Source organism: Mauremys reevesii, linkage group 5, assembly GCF_016161935.1.
Source record: "Mauremys reevesii isolate NIE-2019 linkage group 5, ASM1616193v1, whole genome shotgun sequence".
NCBI lineage: Eukaryota > Metazoa > Chordata > Testudines > Geoemydidae > Mauremys > Mauremys reevesii.
Window position 1 is genome coordinate 140067750 of NC_052627.1, and position 19430 is coordinate 140087179.

The following is a 19430-nucleotide window of genomic DNA, read 5'->3' on the forward strand; positions in this document are numbered from 1 at the left end:
GGGCTCCCTGTGGCGTGCGAGGATGAGTTCTACCCCCGGCCCCGCTCACGCTAGACAATGGCAGGGCTCCCTGTGGCGTGCGAGGATGAGTTCTACCCGGCCCGCTCACGCTAGACAATGGCAGGGCTCCCTGTGGAGTGCGAGGATGAGTTCTACCACGCTAGACAATGGCAGGGCTCCTGTGGCGTGCGAGGATGAGTTCTACCACGGCCCCGCTCACGCTAGACAATGGCAGGGCTCCTGTGGCGTGCGAGGATGAGTTCTACCCGGCCCGCTCACGCTAGACAATGGCAGGGCTCCCTGTGGCGTGCGAGGATGAGTTCATGAGTTCTACCCGGCCCCGCTCACGCTAGACACTGGCAGGGCTCCCTGTGGCGTGCGAGGATGAGTTCTACCCCCGGCCCCGCTCACGCTAGACAATCGCAGGGCTCCCTGTGGCGTGCGAGGATGAGTTCTACCCCCGGCCCCGCTCACGCTAGACAATGGCAGGGCTCCCTGTGGCGTGCGAGATGAGTTCTACCCACGGCCCGCTCACGCTAGACAATGGCAGGGCTCCCTGTGGCGTGCGAGGATGAGTTCTACCCGGCCCGCTCACGCTAGACAATGGCAGGGCTCCCTGTGGCGTGCGAGGATGAGTTCTACCCCGGCCCGCTCACGCTAGACAATGGCAGGGCTCCCTGTGGCGTGCGAGGATGAGTTCTACCCCCGGCCCCGCTCACGCTAGACAATGGCAGGGCTCCCTGTGGCGTGCGAGGATGAGTTCTACCCCCGGCCCCGCTCACGCTAGACAATGGCAGGGCTCCCTGTGGCGTGCGAGGATGAGTTCTACCCGGCCCCGCTCACGCTAGACAATGGCAGGGCTCCTGTGGCGTGCGAGGATGAGTTCTACCCCGGCCCGCTCACGCTAGACAATGGCAGGGCTCCCTGTGGCGTGCGAGGATGAGTTCTTAGACAATGGCAGGGCTCCCTGTGGCGTGCGAGGATGAGTTCTACCCCCGGCCCCGCTCACGCTAGACAATGGCAGGGCTCCCTGTGGCGTGGGGTGAGTTCTACCCCCGGCCCCGCTCACGCTAGACAATCGCAGGGCTCCCTGTGGCGTGCGAGGATGAGTTCTACCCCCAGCCCCGCTCATGCTAGGCAATCGCAGGGCTCCCTGTGGCGTGCGAGGATGAGTTCTACCCACGGCCCCGCTCACGCTAGACAATCGCAGGGCTCCCTGTGGCGTGCGAGGATGAGTTCTACCCCCGGCCCCGCTCACGCTAGACAATGGCATGGCTCCTGTGGCGTGCGAGGATGAGTTCACCCGGCCCATGAGTTCTACGGCCCCGCTCACGCTAGACAATCTCAGGGCTCCCTGTGGCGTGCGAGGATGAGTTCTACCCACGGCCCGCTCACGCTAGGCAATGGCAGGGCTCCCTGTGGCGTGCGAGGATGAGTTCTACCCCCGGCCCCGCTCACGCTAGACAATGGCAGGGCTCCCTGTGGCGTGCGAGGATGAGTTCTACCCACGGCCCCGCTCACCCTAGACAATGGCAGGGCTCCCTGTGGCGTGCGAGGATGAGTTCTACCCACGGCCCCGCTCACGCTAGACAATGGCAGGGCTCCCTGTGGCGTGCGAGGATGAGTTCTACCCCCGGCCCCGCTCACGCTAGACAATGGCAGGGCTCCCTGTGGCGTGCGAGGATGAGTTCTACCCCCGGCCCCGCTCACGCTAGACCATGGCAGGGCTCCTGTGGCGCGAGGATGAGTTCTACCCCTGGCCCCGCTCACGCTAGACAATCACAGGGCTCTCTGTGGCGTGCGAGGATGAGTTCTACCCACGGCCCCGCTCACGCTAGACAATGGCAGGGCTCCCTGTGGCGTGCGAGGATGAGTTCTACCCCCGGCCCCGCTCACGCTAGACAATGGCAGGGCTCCCTGTGGCGTGCGAGGATGAGTTCTACCCCCGGCCCCGCTCACGCTAGACAATGGCAGGGCTCCCTGTGGCGTGCGAGGATGAGTTCTACCCCCGGCCCCGCTCACGCTAGACAATGGCAGGGCTCCCTGTGGCGTGCGAGGATGAGTTCTACCCACGGCCCCGCTCACGCTAGACAATGGCAGGGCTCCCTGTGGCGTGCGAGGATGAGTTCTACCCACGGCCCCGCTCACGCTAGACAATGGCAGGGCTCCCTGTGGCGTGCGAGGATGAGTTCTACCCACGGCCCCGCTCACGCTAGACAATGGCAGGGCTCCCTGTGGCGTGCGAGGATGAGTTCTACCATGAGTTCTGGCCCGCTCACGCTAGACAATGGCAGGGCTCCCTGTGGCGTGCGAGGATGAGTTCTACCCCCGGCCCCGCTCACGCTAGACAATGGCAGGGCTCCTGTGGCGTGCGAGGATGAGTTCTACCACGGCCCCGCTCACGCTAGACAATGGCAGGGCTCCCTGTGGCGTGCGAGGATGAGTTCTACCCGGCCCGCTCACGCTAGACAATGGCAGGGCTACCTGTGGCGTGCGAGGATGAGTTCTACCCACGGCCCCGCTCACGCTAGACAATGGCAGGGCTCCCTGTGGCGTGCGAGGATGAGTTCTACCCCCGGCCCCGCTCACGCTAGACAATGGCAGGGCTCCCTGTGGCGTGCGAGGATGAGTTCTACCCCCGGCCCCGCTCACGCTAGACAATGGCAGGGCTCCCTGTGGCGTGCGAGGATGAGTTCTACCACGGCCCGCTCACGCTAGACAATGGCAGGGCTCCCTGTGGCGTGCGAGGATGAGTTCTACCCACGGCCCGCTCACGCTAGACAATGGCAGGGCTCCTGTGGCGTGCGAGGATGAGTTCTACCCGGCCCGCTCACGCTAGACAATGGCAGGGCTCCCTGTGGCGTGCGAGGATGAGTTCTACCCCCGGCCCCGCTCACGCTAGACAATCGCAGGGCTCCTGTGGCGTGCGAGGATGAGTTCTACCCGGCCCGCTCACGCTAGACAATGGCAGGGCTCCTGTGGCGTGCGAGGATGAGTTCTACCCCGGCCCCACTCACGCTAGACAATGGCAGGGCTCCTGTGGCGGATGAGTTCTACCCCCGGCCCCGCTCACGCTAGACAATGGCAGGGCTCCCTGTGGCGGGCGAGGATGAGGTCTACCCCCGCCCCCGCTCACGCTAGACAATGGCAGGGCTCCCTGTGGCGTGCGAGGCTGAGGGCTACCCGGCCCGCTCACGCTAGACAATGGCAGGGCGCCCTGTGGCGTGCGAGGATGAGTTCTACCCCCGGCCCCGCTCACGCTAGACAATCGCAGGGCGCCCTGTGGTGTGCGAGGATGAGTTCTACCCATGGCCCCGCTCACGCTAGACAATGGCAGGGCTCCCTGTGGCGCACGCTAGGCAATCGCAGGGCTCCTGTGGCGTGCGAGGATGAGTTCTACGGCCCCGCCACGCTAGACAATGGCAGGGCTCCTGTGGCGTGCGAGGATGAGTTCTACCCGGCCCCGCTCACGCTAGACAATGGCAGGGCTCCTGTGGCGTGCGAGGATGAGTTCTACCCGGCCCCGCCACGCTAGACAATGGCAGGGCTCCCTGTGGCGTGCGAGGATGAGTTCTACCCGGCCCCGCCACGCTAGACAATCGCAGGGCTCCCTGTGGCGTGGATGAGTTCTACCCGGCCCTGCTCACGCTAGACAATGGCAGGGCTCCCTGTGGCGTGGGGTGAGTTCTACCCCCGGCCCCGCTCACGCTAGACAATCGCAGGGCTCCCTGTGGCGTGCGAGGATGAGTTCTACCCCCGACCCCGCTCACCCTAGACAATGGCAGGGCGCCCTGTGGCGTGCGAGGATGAGTTCTACCCCCGGCCCCGCTCACCCTAGACAATGGCAGGGCTCCCTGTGGTGTGCGAGGATGAGTTCTACCCCCGGCCCCGCTCACCCTAGACAATGGCAGGGCTCCCTGTGGCGTGCGAGGATGAGTTCTACCCCCGGCCCCGCTCACGCTAGACAATGGCAGGGCTCCCTGTGGCGTGCGAGGATGAGTTCTATCCCCGGCCCCACTCACCCTAGACAATGGCAGGGCTCCCTGTGGCGTGCGAGGATGAGTTCTACCCCCGGCCCCGCTCACGCTAGACAATGGCAGGGCTCCCTGTGGCGTGCGAGGATGAGTTCTACCCCCGGCCCCGCTCACGCTAGGCAATCGCAGGGCTCCCTGTGGCGTGCGAGGATGAGTTCTACCCCCGGCCCCGCTCACGCTAGACAATGGCAGGGCTCCCTGTGGCGTGCGAGGATGAGTTCTACCCCCGGCCCCGCTCACGCTAGACAATGGCAGGGCGCCCTGTGGCGTGCGAGGATGAGTTCTACCCCCGGCCCCGCTCACGCTAGACAATCGCAGGGCGCCCTGTGGTGTGCGAGGATGAGTTCTACCCATGGCCCCGCTCACGCTAGACAATGGCAGGGCTCCCTGTGGCGTGCGAGGATGAGTTCTACCCCCGGCCCCGCTCACGCTAGACAATGGCAGGGCTCCCTGTGGCGTGCGAGGGTGAGTTCCACCCCCGGCCCCGCTCACGCTAGACAATGGCAGGGCTCCCGGTCGCGTGCGAGGATGAGTTCTACCCACGGCCCCGCTCACGCTAGGCAATGGCAGGGCTCCCTGTGGCGTGCGAGGATGAGTTCTACCCCCGGCCCCGCTCACGCTAGGCAATCGCAGGGCTCCCTGTGGCGTGCGAGGATGAGTTCCACCCCCGGCCCCGCTCACCCTAGACAATGGCAGGGCTCCCTGTGGTGTGCGAGGATGAGTTCTAACCCCTGCCCCGCTCACGCTAGACAATGGCAGGGCTCCCTGTGGTGTGCGAGGATGAGTTCTACCCCCGGCCCCGCTCACGCTAGACAATGGCAGGGCTCCCTGTGGCGTGCGAGGATTAGTTCTACCCCCGGCCCCGCCACGCTAGACAATGGCAGGGCTCCTGTGGCGTGCGAGGATGAGTTCTACCCCCGGCCCCGCTCACGCGAGCCAATGGCAGGGCTCCCTGTGGGGTGCGAGGATGAGTTCTACCCCCGGCCCCGCTCACGCTAGACAATGGCAGGGCTCCTGTGGCGTGCGAGGATGAGTTCTACCCCCGGCCCCGCTCATGCTAGACAATGGCAGGGCTCCCTGTGGCGTGCGAGGATTAGTTCTACCCCCGGCCCCGCTCACGCTAGACAATCGCAGGGCGCCCTGTGGCGTGCGAGGATGAGTTCTACCCCCGGCCCCGCTCACGCTAGACAATGGCAGGGCTCCCTGTGGCGTGCGAGGATGAGTTCTACCCCCGGCCCCGCTCACGCTAGACAATGGCAGGGCTCCCTGTGGCGTGGGGTGAGTTCTACCCCCGACCCTGCTCTACACGCTCCGTCCCCCCTCATGCCCCCAGCAGGGACCCTGGGCTCAGCCGCTGACTCAGGCGGGTCACACATGGTGCACGGCGAGCCAGGGCCGCAATGCACTGGGCAGCACCGCTGCTCCCCCATGCCCCCGCCCCTGAGGCAGCGCCCTGCACAAGGCGGTGTCTCCGGCTTACACCTCTTCCCCTTCCCGCTGGCTTTGCCCCGGAGCCAGGAATAGAGCCGGGGGCTCCTGTGCTGTAACCGGGGGAGGGACCGGAGCCAGGAATAGAGCCGGGGGCTCCTGCGCTGTGACCGGGGGAGGGACCGGAGCCAGGAATAGAGCCGGGGGCTCCTGCGCTGTGACCGGGGGAGGGACCGGAGCCAGGAATGGAGCCGGGGGCTCCTGTGCTGTAACCGGGGGAGGGACCGGAGCCAGGAATAGAGCCGGGGGGCTCCTGCGCTGTAACCGGGGGAGGGACCGGAGCCATGAATAGAGCCGGGGGCTCCTGTGCTGTGACTGAGGGAGGGACCGGAGCCAGGAATAGAGCCGGGGGCTCCTGTGCTGTGACCGGGGGAGGGACCGGAGCCAGGAATAGAGCCGGGGGCTCCTGCGCTGTAACCGGGGGAGGGACCAGAGCCAGGAATAGAGCTGGGGGCTCCTGCGCTGTAACCGGGGAGGGACCGGAGCCAGGAATAGAGCCGGGGGCTCCTGCGCTGTGACCGGGGAGGGACCGAGCCAGGAATATAGCCGGGGGCTCCTGTGCCGTGACCGTGGGAGGGACGGGAGCCAGGAATAGAGCTGGGGGCTCCGGCACTGTGACTGGGGGAGCGACCGGAGCCAGGAATAGAGCCGGGGGCTCCTGTGCTGTGACCGGGGGAGGGACCGGAGCCAGGAATAGAGCCGGGGCCTCCTGCGCTGTAACTGGGGGAGGGACCAGAGCCAGGAATAGAGCCGGGGGCTCCTGCGCTGTGACCGGGGGAGGGACCGGAGCCAGGAATAGAGCCGGGGGCTCCTGCGCTGTGACAGACCGGGAGGGACCGGAGCCAGGAATAGAGCCGGGGGCTCCTGCGCTGTGACCGGGGGAGGGACCGGAGCCAGGAATAGAGCCGGGGGCTCCTGCGCTGTAACCGGGGGAGGGACCGGAGCCAGGAATAGAGCAGGGGGCTCCTGCGCTGTAACCGGGGGAGGACCGGAGCCAGGAATAGAGCTGGGGGCTCCAGCGCTGTAACCGGGGGAGGGACCGGAGCCAGGAATAGAGCTGGGGGCTCCTGTGCTGTAACCGGGGGAGGGACTGGAGCCAGGAATAGAGCCGGGGGCTCCTGCACTGTGACTGGGGGAGGGACCGGAGCCAGGAATAGCACCGGGGGCTCCTGCGCTGTAACCGGGGGAGGGACCGGAGCCAGGAATAGAGCCGGGGGCTCCTGCGCTGTGACCGGGGGAGGGACCGGAGCCAGGAATAGAGCCGGGGGCTCCTGCGCTGTGACCGGGGGAGGGACCGGAGCCAGGAATAGAGCCGGGGGCTCCTGCGCTGTAACCGGGGGAGGGACCGGAGCCAGGAATAGAGCCGGGGGCTCCGGCACTGTGACTGGGGGAGCGACCGGAGCCAGGAATAGAGCCGGGGGCTCCTGCGCTGTAACCGGGGGAGGGACCGGAGCCAGGAATAGAGCCGGGGGCTCCTGCGCTGTGACCGGGGGAGGGACCGGAGCCAGGAATAGAGCCGGTGGCTCCTGCGCTGTGACCGGGGGAGGGACCGGAGCCAGGAATAGAGCCGGGGGCTCCTGCGCTGTAACCGGGGGAGGGACCGGAGCCAGGAATAGAGCCGGGGGCTCCTGCGCTGTAACGGGGAGGACCGAGCCAGGAATAGAGCCCGGGGCTCCTGCGCTGTAACCCGGGGAGGGACCGGAGCCAGGAATAGAGCCGGGGGCTCCTGCGCTGTGACTGAGGGAGGGACCGGAGCCAGGAATAGAGCCGGGGGCTCCTGCGCTGTAACCGGGGGAGGGACCGGAGCCAGGAATAGAGCCGGGGGCTCCTGCGCTGTGACCGGGGGAGGGACCGGAGCCAGGAATAGAGCCCGGGGCTCCTGCGCTGTAACTGGGGGAGGGACCGGAGCCAGGAATAGAGCCGGGGGCTCCTGCGCTGTGACCGGGGGAGGGACCGGAGCCAGGAATAGAGCCCGGGGCTCCTGCGCTGTAACCGGGGGAGGGACCGGAGCCAGGAATAGCACCGGTGGCTCCTGCGCTGTGACCGGGGGAGGGACCGGAGCCAGGAATAGAGCCGGGGGCTCCTGCGCTGTAACGGGGGAGGGACTGGATCCAGGAATAGAGCCGGGGGCTCCTGCGCTGTGACCGGGAGGACCGGACCCAGGAATAGAGCCGGGGGCTCCTGCGCTGTAACTGGGGGAGGGACCGGAGCCAGGAATAGAGCCGGGGGCTCCTGCGCTGTGACTGGGGGAGGGACCGGACCCAGGAATAGAGCCGGGGGCTCCTGCGCTGTGACCGGGGGAGGGACCGGAGCCAGGAATAGAGCCGGGGGCTCCTGCGCTGTGACCGGGGGAGGGACCGGAGCCAGGAATAGAGCCGGGGGCTCCTGCGCTGTGACCGGGGGAGGGACCAGAGCCAGGAATAGAGCCGGGGGCTCCTGCGCTGTGACCGGGGGAGGGACCGGAGCCAGGAATAGAGACGGGGGCTCCTGCGCTGTAACCGGGGAAGGGACCGGAGCCAGGAATAGAGCCCGGGGCTCCTGTGCTGTGACCGGGGGAGGGACCGGAGCCAGGAATAGAGCCCGGGGGCTCCTGCGCTGTAACCGGGGGAGGACCGGAGCCAGGAATAGAGCCGGTGGCTCCTGCGCTGTGACCGGGGGAGGGACCGGAGCCAGGAATAGAGCCGGTGGCTCCTGCGCTGTAACCGGGGGAGGGACCGGAGCCAGGAATAGAGCCGGGGGCTCCTGCGCTGTGACCGGGGGAGGGACCGGAGCCAGGAATAGAGCCGGGGGCTCCTGCGCTGTGACCGGGGGAGGACCGAACCAGGAATAGAGCCGGTGGCTCCTGCGCTGTGACCGGGGGAGGGACCGGAGCCAGGAATAGAGCCGGGGGCTCCTGCGCTGTGACCGGGGGAGGGACCGGAGCCAGGAATAGAGCCGGGGGCTCCTGCGCTGTGACCGGGGGAGGGACCGGAGCCAGGAATAGAGCCGGGGGCTCCTGCGCTGTGACCGGGGGAGGGACCGGAGCCAGGAATAGAGCCGGGGGCTCCTGCGCTGTAACCGGGGGAGGGACCGGAGCCAGGAATAGCACCGGTGGCTCCTGCGCTGTAACCGGGGGAGCGACCGGAGCCAGGAATAGAGCTGGGGGCTCCTGCGCTGTAACCGGGGGAGGACCGGAGCCAGGAATAGAGCCGGGGGCTCCTGCGCTGTGACCGGGGGAGGGACCGGAGCCAGGAATAGAGCCGGGGGCTCCTGCGCTCTCTGCACAGACCTTCCTCCCGCCGAGCCCGGCCTGTGGCAGGAAGCGTCGCGTTGCAGGCTCCTGCTGTCACTTTCCTCTGTGGTATTTTCTGTTCCTGCTTTTCTCAGTAGCTGCCGCTCGCTCGGCAGATGAGTGAGTGGAGCTGTTTCTGTGGCTGCCCCCCCCCCCCCGCAGCTGAACGGTCCCTTTGGCGCCCCAGGCGTGGCCCCTGCCTGCTGCACTCACGCAGGGGCCCAGCGGCTGAGCCAGCCCCAGTGTCCAGGTGGCTCCTGCTGGGCTCAGGGCCCTGCTCACCTGGCTGGGAGGCAGGACAGCCGGGGTGACCAGATGTCCCGATTTTATAGGGACAGTCCCGGTTTTTGGGTCGTTTTCTGATATAGGCTCCTGTTACCCCCCACCCCCGTCCCGATGTTTCACACGTGCTGTCTGGTCGCAAGCAGCCCAGTGGTGCGGGGCTGGCCTGGGACTCAGGAGCTGCAGGGTTAGTCCTGGGCGGCTCCGGGGCGTCGCTGAGCAGCCGCCCCAGGGCTCAGCACCCATCAGCAGGGCCAGATTTCGAAAGAGCCCCCGACTGGGGGCTGATGCTGGCCCTGTCTCTGCACCGGGTGTGACGAAGTGGGACTGTTCGTACCGGGGGCTGGGCACAGATCCTAAGTATCTAGCAGCAAAAGGCCATGCAGCAAATGCCTGACACTCTGTCTCCTAGCAACTGATGGCCCGGCCCCTCCCTGCAAAGGTGCATCTAAAGGTGTTGGAGACAAAGGGGTCAGGTGACCTCCTGGCCCGGGAAAGAAGCGGAGCAGAGAGGAGGGGCTGGAGGGGGTTGGGGAGACTGGAGTTGGCTGGGGAAAGAGGGGAAGCAGGGAGAGAGGGGTCTGATCCCCGAGGGGGCTGTGGGGCCCCAAGATGGACCTAACCGGGGGGATCCTGTTATCTGTGCCTGCAAGGCCTGTGTTGGACTGTGTTCCTGTCGCCTAAATAAACCTTCTGCTTTACTGGCTGGCTGAGAGTCCTGGGGAATCGGCAGGGAGCCCGGGGGTGCAGGGCCTGGCGCCCCCACACTCCGTGACAACTGGTGCACCCTCGCCACAGGCACCTTGAATGGGGTCCCGATCACACCCCTGAGGGTCAAGTAGGTGTTGGGCACCATCCGATCTGAGCCCACCACCTCGGGCTGGGCCAGCGTCACCTCTGCGCCCGTATCCCAGTACCCAGTGGCCTCCTTCCCATCTACCTCCAGGGGAACAAGGCACTCGCTCCGGAGGGGCAGCCCTGTGCCCACCCTGTAAACCCAAAACTCAGGGCGGGGAGCATCCAGCCCCTCGGAGGGGTCAACCCGGGGCCCCCCTCCCTCCTTCGCAGGGGGTACGCGGCCAGCCCCCCTTTTCCTGCGAACGCTGCCCCTCATCCGGCTGGATCTCTACCAAGTTGACCCGGTGTGGGGTTGGTCTGCTCAGTTTGTCCCGGAGCTTGGGGCACTGGGCCCGTACGTGGCCCGGTTGGCCACACTGATAGCAGCCCATGTCTTGTGGGTCCCCTCGAGGGGGACGGCTGGACCTGATGCCAGATGTTTCCCTTAGGTGGGGGCCCTCCCTCGGCTCCTTCTTGGAGGTCCCATGGTGACTCTCTCTCTGCGTTGAGGCAGACCTGCTACTTCGAGACGCCTCCCTATGATCCGTCCGACTGTCCATGTATTGGTCGGCCAGCCGGCCTGCATGCTGTGGGTTCTCCGGCTTCTGGTCCATCAACCACAGCCTCAGGTCAGACGGGCACTGCGCATACAGGTGCTCCAGTACGACTAGGTCAAGCAGGTCCTCTCTAGTTTGGGCCCCAGCCGTCCACTTGCGGGCATATCCCTGCGCCCGGTTGACCAGTTGTAGGTATGTGCCCTCCCGGGTCTTACGTTGACCCCGGAACCTCTTCCGGTACATCTCCGGGGTCAGCCCAAACTCGCGGAGCAGGGCCTCTTTGAACAGGTTGTAGTCCCCCGCCTCCGCCCCCTTCATTCGGCTGTACACCTCCACGGCGGTGGAGTCCAGTAAGGGGTTGAGAAACTGGATCCTGTCTGCAGGGTCAACCTGGTGCAGCTCGCAGGCGTTCTCAAAGGCCGTCAGGAAGGTGTCTATGTCCTCCCCCTCCTTACGCCGGGCCAGGAAGTTCATATCGAAGCTCTTTGTAGGCTTGGGCCCCCCCTCACTCACCGCAGCCGGGGCCTTGCTGTTGTTCAGCTGGGCCAGGGCCAGCTCATGTTTACGTTTCTTCTCCTTCTCCCTCTCCTCGTGTTCACGCTGCTTCTCCTTCTCCTCCCGCTCCTGTCTCAGTTCTTGCCTCCTTAACTTGAGCGCCTCCCTGTCATATTCCAGCTGCCTCCGCTCCAGGGACAGGGAGCTCCGCCGGGATGATCCCCTGCTGGCCACTGAGCCCTTGGTAGTCGCTGGGCTCCCCCTCCCCCTAGGCCTAGGGGTGGGGGGTCTCGGGGAGCCCTCAGCAGCCGGCTGAGCCCTCCCAGCGGGGACAGACACTGGTGCCTGCGCTGTATCTGCCCGGCTGCTTCCCTCAGAGACAGGGACCGGTTCATCCCTGCGATCTCTCTCCTCCAGCCGGGCAATCAGCTGGGCCTTGGTGAGCTTCCCATGGCGCAGCCCCCCCTGCTTGCATAGCTCCACCAGCTCACACTTGCGCTGCTTGGCAAACATCTTCCTGCTGGCCGCTCGCAGGCCGGGGTGCTCGCCGCTCCCCACGGGTTCCCGGGGGACCCCTCGTGTGCCAGTCCTTGAGGTCACCACCTCTCTGCCAGGGTCGAGCTGCAGGCTCCTCCGCCCCTGGAATCGCTCGCTGTGATCCCCCGGGGGACCCTGTTACTGCAAAGTCCTGCTCTCTGGCCACACTCTCCCGGGGTGAATTGCCCCTTCGTTTTACTGCTCCCCAGTCACTTACGGCAGGAAGCGCCGTCCACGGGGTGCAGTCATCCCACCGCTGCCACCAGTTGTCACGGAGTGTGGGGGAGTCAGGCCCTGCACCCCCGGTCTCCCTGCCGATTCACCAGGACTCTCAGCCAGCCAGTAAAGCAGAAGGTTTATTTAGACGACAGGAACACAGTCCAGCACAGGTCTTGCAGGCACAGATAACAGGATCCCCCCGGTTAGGTCCATCTTGGGGCCCCACAGCCCCCCTCGGGGATCAGAGCCCGGTCTCCCTGCCTCCCCTCTCTTCTCCAGCCAACTCCAGTCTCCCCAACCCCCTCCGGCCCCTTCTCTCTGCTCAGCGTCTTTCCCGGGCCAGGAGGTCACCTGACCCCTTTGTCTCCAACACCTAGAGAGGCACCTTTGCAGGGAGGGGCTGGGCCATCCGTTGCTAGGAGACAGAGTGTCAGGCATTTGCTGCATGGCCTTTTGCTGCTAGATACTTAGGATCTGTGCCCAGCCCCCAGTACGAACAGTCCCACTTCGTCACACCGGGTGGGGAAATACGCATTGGAGGCAGCAAGGGGCCTGGATGCCGCGGTGATAGGACACAGGGCTGTGGGGCTGTGCCTAGCCAGGGGTGGGCCTAGCCCCTTGGGGGGCAGCTGCTGAGTTTTCTGTTCTTTCTGCTTCGGATCCCACAGGGCGACTCATCCCCAGGGTGTCTCCCCTCAGAGCAGCAGCTGCAGCAGCCAGGGTCTTGTTTTGGGAGGGGGTTTTACAGCAATACGCATGCGGGCATGTCAGAGATCTCTGCTGGGTGCAGCAGGCGGGGCGGGCTGGGCCGTGGTTCCCGGGGGTTCATTCTGCAGCCTGGCACCGGCCCCCGACACACCTCAGCTGCCAGCCCACATGACTTTACCCTGGCAGCCTCCTCCCCGGGCTCGTTCAACGCTGGGCCGAGGGTGCACGTTGGGGATAAGGCCTGAGACCTTGAACCTGGAAGTTGAAGTTTTGTGCAGCTCTTTGTATGATATTTTATGCAAATTACTTAATGAGCTAATTTGCATGTTTAGAATTGTGCATATTTAACGGTTTGGCTTGTCACCACACCCTGCCCCGAGCAGAGGGCGGGTGTGCAGCTGCCGGCTGCTGGGGGCCACTGAGTGGTGGTGGGTGCTGGTGGCCTGTGCTGGCGGCTGCTGAAGGCTGCAGGGGTCCTGGGATGGAGGGTGGGTGGCAGCTTGGGGTGGACCCTGGTGCCAATAGAGGGTGCCCCTAGCTGGGCCAGTGGGAGAACAGGGGGAGGAGGTGCCCAGCTGCCCGCAGAGCAACCCCCCAGTCTGCTAGTGCCCAGCACGCAGAGCTGCAGAGCCAGGCTGCGCTGTGGGCGTGTGGGAAGGAGTGCCATGGGCGGGAGGGAGCATCCCTCCGGGCACTTGACAGCCCTGGTCCTGGGTGCAGTGAAATCCCCACCCCCCAAGGAAGCTGGATCCTGCTGTGCTCATCCCCAGCCTGCCCGCGCTGCTCACGCCCATGTCCCTGGCTGGCAGCACCCTGCAGATCTTCCCCCAGCCTCGTGGCAGCAACCGGACCCAACCTGCCTCCAGCTCCAGCTGCACCCTCCCTCCTGGCACTGCTGAATTCAGACCCCTTGGGAGCCGCGAGACTGGCCACGCTGGGCAGGACCCCCCGGGCTCTCCTGCCCCCCAGCCCCGTGACTGCCCTGCCCTAAGTACAGGCTGGGAGTGGTGGTGCGTGGGGCCTGGCGCGGGGCGGGGTGACAGACAGCTCAGAGATGAAGGGGCCATGTTGTGCCTCTCGCTGTCAGGGGTGACTGGGGGCTGGCTCAGCCTGGCACACCAGTAGCTGCGGTTGTGACAATGGGGCAGCACCAGGACCCAAGGGTGGCCCCACCCGGTGCTGGGGAACAGCTGAGGCAAGTTGTCCGCACGGCACTGAGAGGCCAAGCTCAGAGAGCGAGCGTGCCAGGTTCCCCCTAGCTCCAGGGACGGATGAGCTGGGCTGGGTGAGGCAGTGAGAGGGCAGAGCCACCTGCAGGGGGCTGGGGTCCAGAGCTGCCCCCTCTCACCACCCCCCTAACTCCCCTGGCTGTTGTTTTGCAGCTTTGTGGAACTTTTCGGGCACGAACGAGCATCACCTGCCGCTGCAGATCGGGGATACAGTGCACATCCTACAGGCCTCGGAGGGTAAGTGGGGCCGGGCACTGAGAGTGGGGGAACCGGCTCCACAGACCCCAGGAGAATCCTCTTGGACCTCTCACCGCCTGTGAAACCATCAGCCACACTCTTCTTAAAATCCCTCGGCTTCTGGGACTCTGCCCTCTCCTGGTCCCCTCCTCTCTCAGCTCCCTTCAGCGGATCTCCTCGTCCCCCTCCCGCTTTCTGTGTGGGGTCCCCTTCTCTTCTCCCTCGGCACCTGGGCTCTCATAACCCCGTCTGCAACCACAGAGTCAGTCACCCTCTCTATGCCCGACTCACTGATCTCCCTCTGCTCCAGACCGTCTCCTTCAGGCCAAACGACAATCTGGGCCTTTCTCTCTGATGCCTCCTCGGGACGGTCTAGCTGCCAGCTCCAGCTCCCAGCCTTCCCCCAAGCCCTCCCCGCTTGGACAACGTCACCATCCTGCTCTGTCACTCAGGCCTGTAACTGGGGCATTGTCTTCACGCTGGCCTCTCACCAGGTCCTCACATGCAGCTGTGTGTAAATCTGGCTGGTTCTTTCTGCAGAGCATCTGCGAGACAGGGCCATTCGTCTCCCTCCCCACAACTCCCACTCTCCCCAGGCTCTGATCAGGGCGGCTCCATTACTGATCCGTCCCGGCCTGCTCAGAGCCATGCAGCTCCTAGCCCATCATAGAATCATAGAATCTCAGGGTTAACTTGGAAGGGACCTCAGGAGGCATCTAGTCCAACCCCCTGCTCAAAGCAGGACCAGCCCCCAACTAAATCATCCCAGCCAGGGCTTTGTCAAGCCTGACCTTAAAAACCTCTAAGGAAGGAGATTCCACCCCCTCCCTAGGTAACCCATTCCAGTGCTTCACCACCCTAGTAGTGAAATAGTGTTTCCTAATATCCAACCTAGACCTCGCCCTCTGCAACTTGAGACCATTGCTCCTTGTTCTGTCATCTGCTATCACTGAGAACAGTCTAGATCCATCCTCTTTGGAACCCCCTTTCAGGTAGTTGAAAGTAGCTATCAAATCCCCCCTCATCCCTCTCTTCTGCAGGCTAAACAATCCCAGTTCCCTCAGCCTCTCCTCATAAGTCATGTGCTCCAGCCCCCTAATCATTTTTGTTGCCCTCCGCTGGACTCTCTCCAATTTATCCACATCCTTCTTGTAGTGTGGGGCCCAAAACTGGACACAGTAACTCCAGATGAGGCCTCACCAGTGCTGAGTAGAGGGGAATGATCACATCCCTCGATCTGCTGGCAATGTTCCTACTAATACATCCCAATATGCCGTTGGCCTTCTTGGCAACGCGGGCACACTGTTGACTCATATCCAGCTTCTCGTCCACTGTAATCCCCAGGTTTTTCTGCAGAACTGCTGCTTAGCCAGTCAGTCCTCAGCCTGTAGCAGAGCATGGGATTCTTCTGTCCTAAGTGCAGGACTCTGCACTTGTCCTTGTTGAACCTCATCAGATTTCTTTTGACCCAATCCTCCAATTTGTCTAGGTCACTCTGGACCCTATTCCTATGCTCCAGCGTATCTACCTCTCCTCTCAGCTTAGTATCATCTGCGAACTTGCTGAGGGTGCAATTCATCCCATCATCCAGATCATTAATGAAGATGTTGAACAAAACCGGTCCCAGGACCAACCCCTGGGGCACTCTGCTCGATACCGGCTGCCAACTAGACATGGAGCCGTTGATCACTACCCGTTGAGCCCGACGATCTAGCCAGCTTTCTATCCACCGTATAGTCCATTCATTCAATCCATACTACTTTAACTTGCTGGCAAGAATACTGTGGGAGACTGTATCAAAAGCTTTGCTAAAGTCAAGATAGATCACATCCTCCGCTTTCCCCATATCCACAGAGCCAGTTATCTCCTCATAGAAGGCAATCAGGTTAGTCAGGCATGACTTGCCCTTGGTGAATCCATGCTGACTGTTCCTGATCACTTTCCTCTCCTCCAAGTGCTTCAGAATTGATTCCTTGAGGACCTGCTCCATGATTTTTCCAGGGACTGAGGTGAGGCTGACTGGCCTGTAGTTCCCTGGATTCTCCTTCTTCCTTTTTTTAAATACGGGCACTAGATTTGCCTTTTTCCAATCGTCTGGGACCTCCCCTGATCACCACGATTTTCAAAGATAATGGCCAATGGCTCTGCAATCACATCCGCCAACTCCCTCAGCACCCTCGGATGCATTGCATCCAGCCCCAGGAACTTGTGCATGTCCAGCTTTTCTAAATAGTCCTTAACCTGTTCTTTCACCACTGAGGGCTGCTCACCTCCTCCCCATACTGTGCTGCCCAGTGCAGCAGTCTGGGAGTTGCCCTTGTCTGTGCAGACCGAGGCAAAAAAAGCATTGAGCACTTCAGCTTTTTCCACATCCTCTGTCACTAGGTTGCCTCCCCCGTTCAGTAAGGGTCCCACACTTTCCCTGATTTTTTCTTGTTGCTAACATACCTGTAGAAACCCTTCTTGTTACCCTTCACATCCCTTGTTAGCTGCAACTCCAGTTGTGCCTTGGCCTTCCTGATTATACCCCTGCATGCTCGAGCAATATCTTTATACTCCTCCCTAGTCATCTGGCCAAATTTCCACTTCTTGTAAGCTGCCTTTTTGAGTTTAAGCTCCCTGAAGATTTCACCATTGAGCCAAGCTGGTCACCTGCCATATTTGCTGTTCTTTCTGCACATTGGGCTGGTTTGTTCCTGTGCCCTCAATAAGGCTTCTTTAAAATACAGCCAGCTCTCCTGGACTCCTTTCCCCCTCAGATTAGCCTCCCAGGAGATCCGTCCGTCAGTTCCCTGAGGGAGTCAAAGTCTGCTTTGCTGAAGTCCAGGGTCCGTATTCTGCTGCTCTCCTTTCTTCCTTGTGTCAGGATCCTGAACTCGACCATCTCATGGTCACTGCCTCCCAGGTTCCCATCCACTTTTGCTTCCCCTACCATTTCTTCCCTGTTTGTGAGCAGCCCTGTGCCCACGGCACCCTCCACTGGCTCCCCCTTCTCCACTGGATCCAACCTGAGCTGCTCGTCTTAATGCCCATCCCCACGCTGCCTGTCCATGCTCACCTCCCATCAGCCCATCACACCAGCCTCCAGCACTGTTCAAACAAGCTCCTTGGTGCCTTCTCCCCTGCCCCCACACTGGGGAGCAGCTCCCCGTAAACCTCTGAAAAACTAACTCATTGTCCGGCTTCGAACCCCCTGAGCACTCTGCTCTGCGACAAAACTGAGAGTGATTCGGGGGCTGGTGTGCTGAGACCCACCGCCTGTCACTCTGGCCATGGCCTGGTTGTTCTCTGGGCTCCCTGGCAGTCTGTCTCCGCTCGTCTCCTGTACACAGGGTGTCAGCGCCTTGGGCAGGGCCTGTCTCTGTTCTGGGTTTGGCTCCAAGGCGCTTTGAGACACAACAATGCACAACAATAGCAGCCAGCCCCCAGTAATACCTCCCCTCAGCAGCCAGTCCCCCCACTCTAGTCCCCCTAGCCACTGCTCCTGCTGGGAGAGACTGGGACTGGGGTAGCCGGGAGCTCCCCTCCGCAGCCAGGGATCCTGCCCTGCCCCCCACAGCGCCCCCTGCTGGGAGAGGCCTGGGCTGGGGTAGCCAGGAGCTTCCCCCCCCAGCCAGTGCTCCTGCCCTGCCCCCCACAGCGCCCCCTGCTGGGAGAGGCTGGGGCTGGAGTCACCGGGAGCTCCCCCCCCAGCCAGGGATCCTGCCCTGCCCCCCACAGCGCCCCCTGCTGGGAGAGGCCTGGGCTGGGGTAGCCAGGAGCTTCCCCCCCCAGCCAGTGCTCCTGCCCTGCCCCCCACAGCGCCCCCTGCTGGGAGAGGCTGGGGCTGGAGTCACCGGGAGCTCCCCCCCCAGCCAGGGATCCTGCCCTGCCCCCCACAGCGCCCCCTGCTGGGAGAGACTGAGGCTGGAGTAACTGGGAGCTCCCCCCCGCCAGGAATCCTGTCCCCCCCCCCCAGTGCTCCCTGCTGGGAGAGACTGGGGCTGGGGTAGCTGGGGGCGCCCCCCCGCCAGGAATCCTGTCCCCAGTGCTCCCTGCTGGGAGAGACTGGGGCTGGGGTAGCTGGGAGCTCCCCCCCGAGCCAGGGCTCCTGCCCTGCCCCCCACAGCGCCCCCTGCTGGGTGAGACCGGGGCTGGGGTAGCTGGGAGCTCCCCCCCAGCCAGGGATCCTGCCCCCCACAGCGCCCCCTGCTGGGAGAGACCGGGGCTGGAGTAACTGGGAGCTCCCCCCCAGCCAGGAATCCTGCCCCCCACAGCGCCCCCTGCTGGGAGAAGTGCTCTCCTTTCCGAGGCCCTTGGGTGTCTCACTGGCTGTTGTTCCGCTTGCAGGCTGGTACAGAGGGTACTCGCTCAGGAACAGAGCCACCTGGGTAAGTCTGCTGCTCCCCGCGGTGTGGAGGGGCCGGGGTGCTCGTCCTCTCCATTGTCCCAGGGCCGGGCCCCACAGCTGCTGTGGGGCGCTGGGGACACAGCGCGTGGCCTGAGGCTGAGCTCATGCTCTCGCCGCGTGGCGCCCCCTGCAGGAAATCACCGGGCCTTGCGGGGAGTGACTTTAACCTGCTGTGGGGGCTCCGAGTCTCCCCCTGACACCTGCTCTGGCCCCATCGAGGACCTGGCCTTGGGTTGACCCACATCCGACTGGGTCGGGGGGTTCCAGCCCCATGGGGGCCGACCCCCCTCCCTCTGGCTCTGCCCCCCAGATCAGGGTCGCTGTGCTGACGACTTCTCCTCTCCCCAGGGCATATTCCCTGTCACACTGATCCACCTGAAGGGCGCCCATGTGGAGCAGAGGGGGTAGGTACTGGCGGGGGGCGAGAGGGGGCAGAGAGGGGCTCTGGGCTGAGTCAGCGAATGTTTTACTGGTCAGGGGGCTGGGTCCTCCCTGACCTGCACCTCATTGGGCCCATCACCGCCCCCCACCCTGTCCCAGTGCTTGGCCGTGCCCTGCCCCCAGCCCCCATCCCAGAGCTCGGCTGTGTCCTGCCCCCCCCATCCCGTCCCAGAGCTCGCCTGGGTCCTGCCCCCCCCTCCCGTCCCAGAGCTTGGCTGGGTCCTGCCCGCCAGCCCCCATCCCAGAGCTCGGCTGGGTCCTGCCCCCCCCCATCCCTGTGTTTGGCCAGACGTCTTTCCCTCCCAGTCCGAGCACTCGGCCGGGCCCCTCCCCTGGCACGAGGTGGGGCAAGCAGCCCAGTGCCCCAGGTCTGTGCCTGGCCTGGTTCTAAGCTCTCCCCCCATGCCCTGCCCCAGCCTGGTCCATGGGCTGCTTGCAGTAACCAGCCTGCAGCTCCGGGATTCGCTCCCCTTATCACCTGGCCAGGCTGGGGCTCTAGCCGCCCAGCGGGTCCCTGGCCAGTGGGTCCCTCAGACGGCAGCTGGGCCCAGGGAGAGAGATGCAGGGTCTCAGTGGGGCTGCCGCAGGCTGGGGCAGGACTCCGGGGCAGGCAGGAACTGGGGCTGCTGAGCTCAGGGACCCCCACGTGGTGGGTGGGGATGGGGCTGAGCCTCCTCGCCACGTGCAGGGCTCGGCCTCACCAGC

General features: G+C 64.2%; 1 protein-coding gene across 4 annotated transcripts in view; it reads left to right on the forward strand.

Annotated features, from left to right (window-relative positions):
• Positions 1 to 19430, forward strand: part of LOC120406127 (dedicator of cytokinesis protein 2-like) — a 317936-nt gene that overhangs the window by 3401 nt on the left and 295105 nt on the right. For all 4 annotated transcript variants that reach the window (XM_039540455.1, XM_039540456.1, XM_039540457.1 and 1 more), the window contains exons 2-4: positions 13811 to 13894; positions 18224 to 18264; positions 18633 to 18688. In XM_039540455.1, coding sequence (XP_039396389.1) covers positions 13811 to 13894; positions 18224 to 18264; positions 18633 to 18688 — 181 coding nt within the window. The remainder of the gene's footprint in view (positions 1 to 13810; positions 13895 to 18223; positions 18265 to 18632; positions 18689 to 19430) is intronic.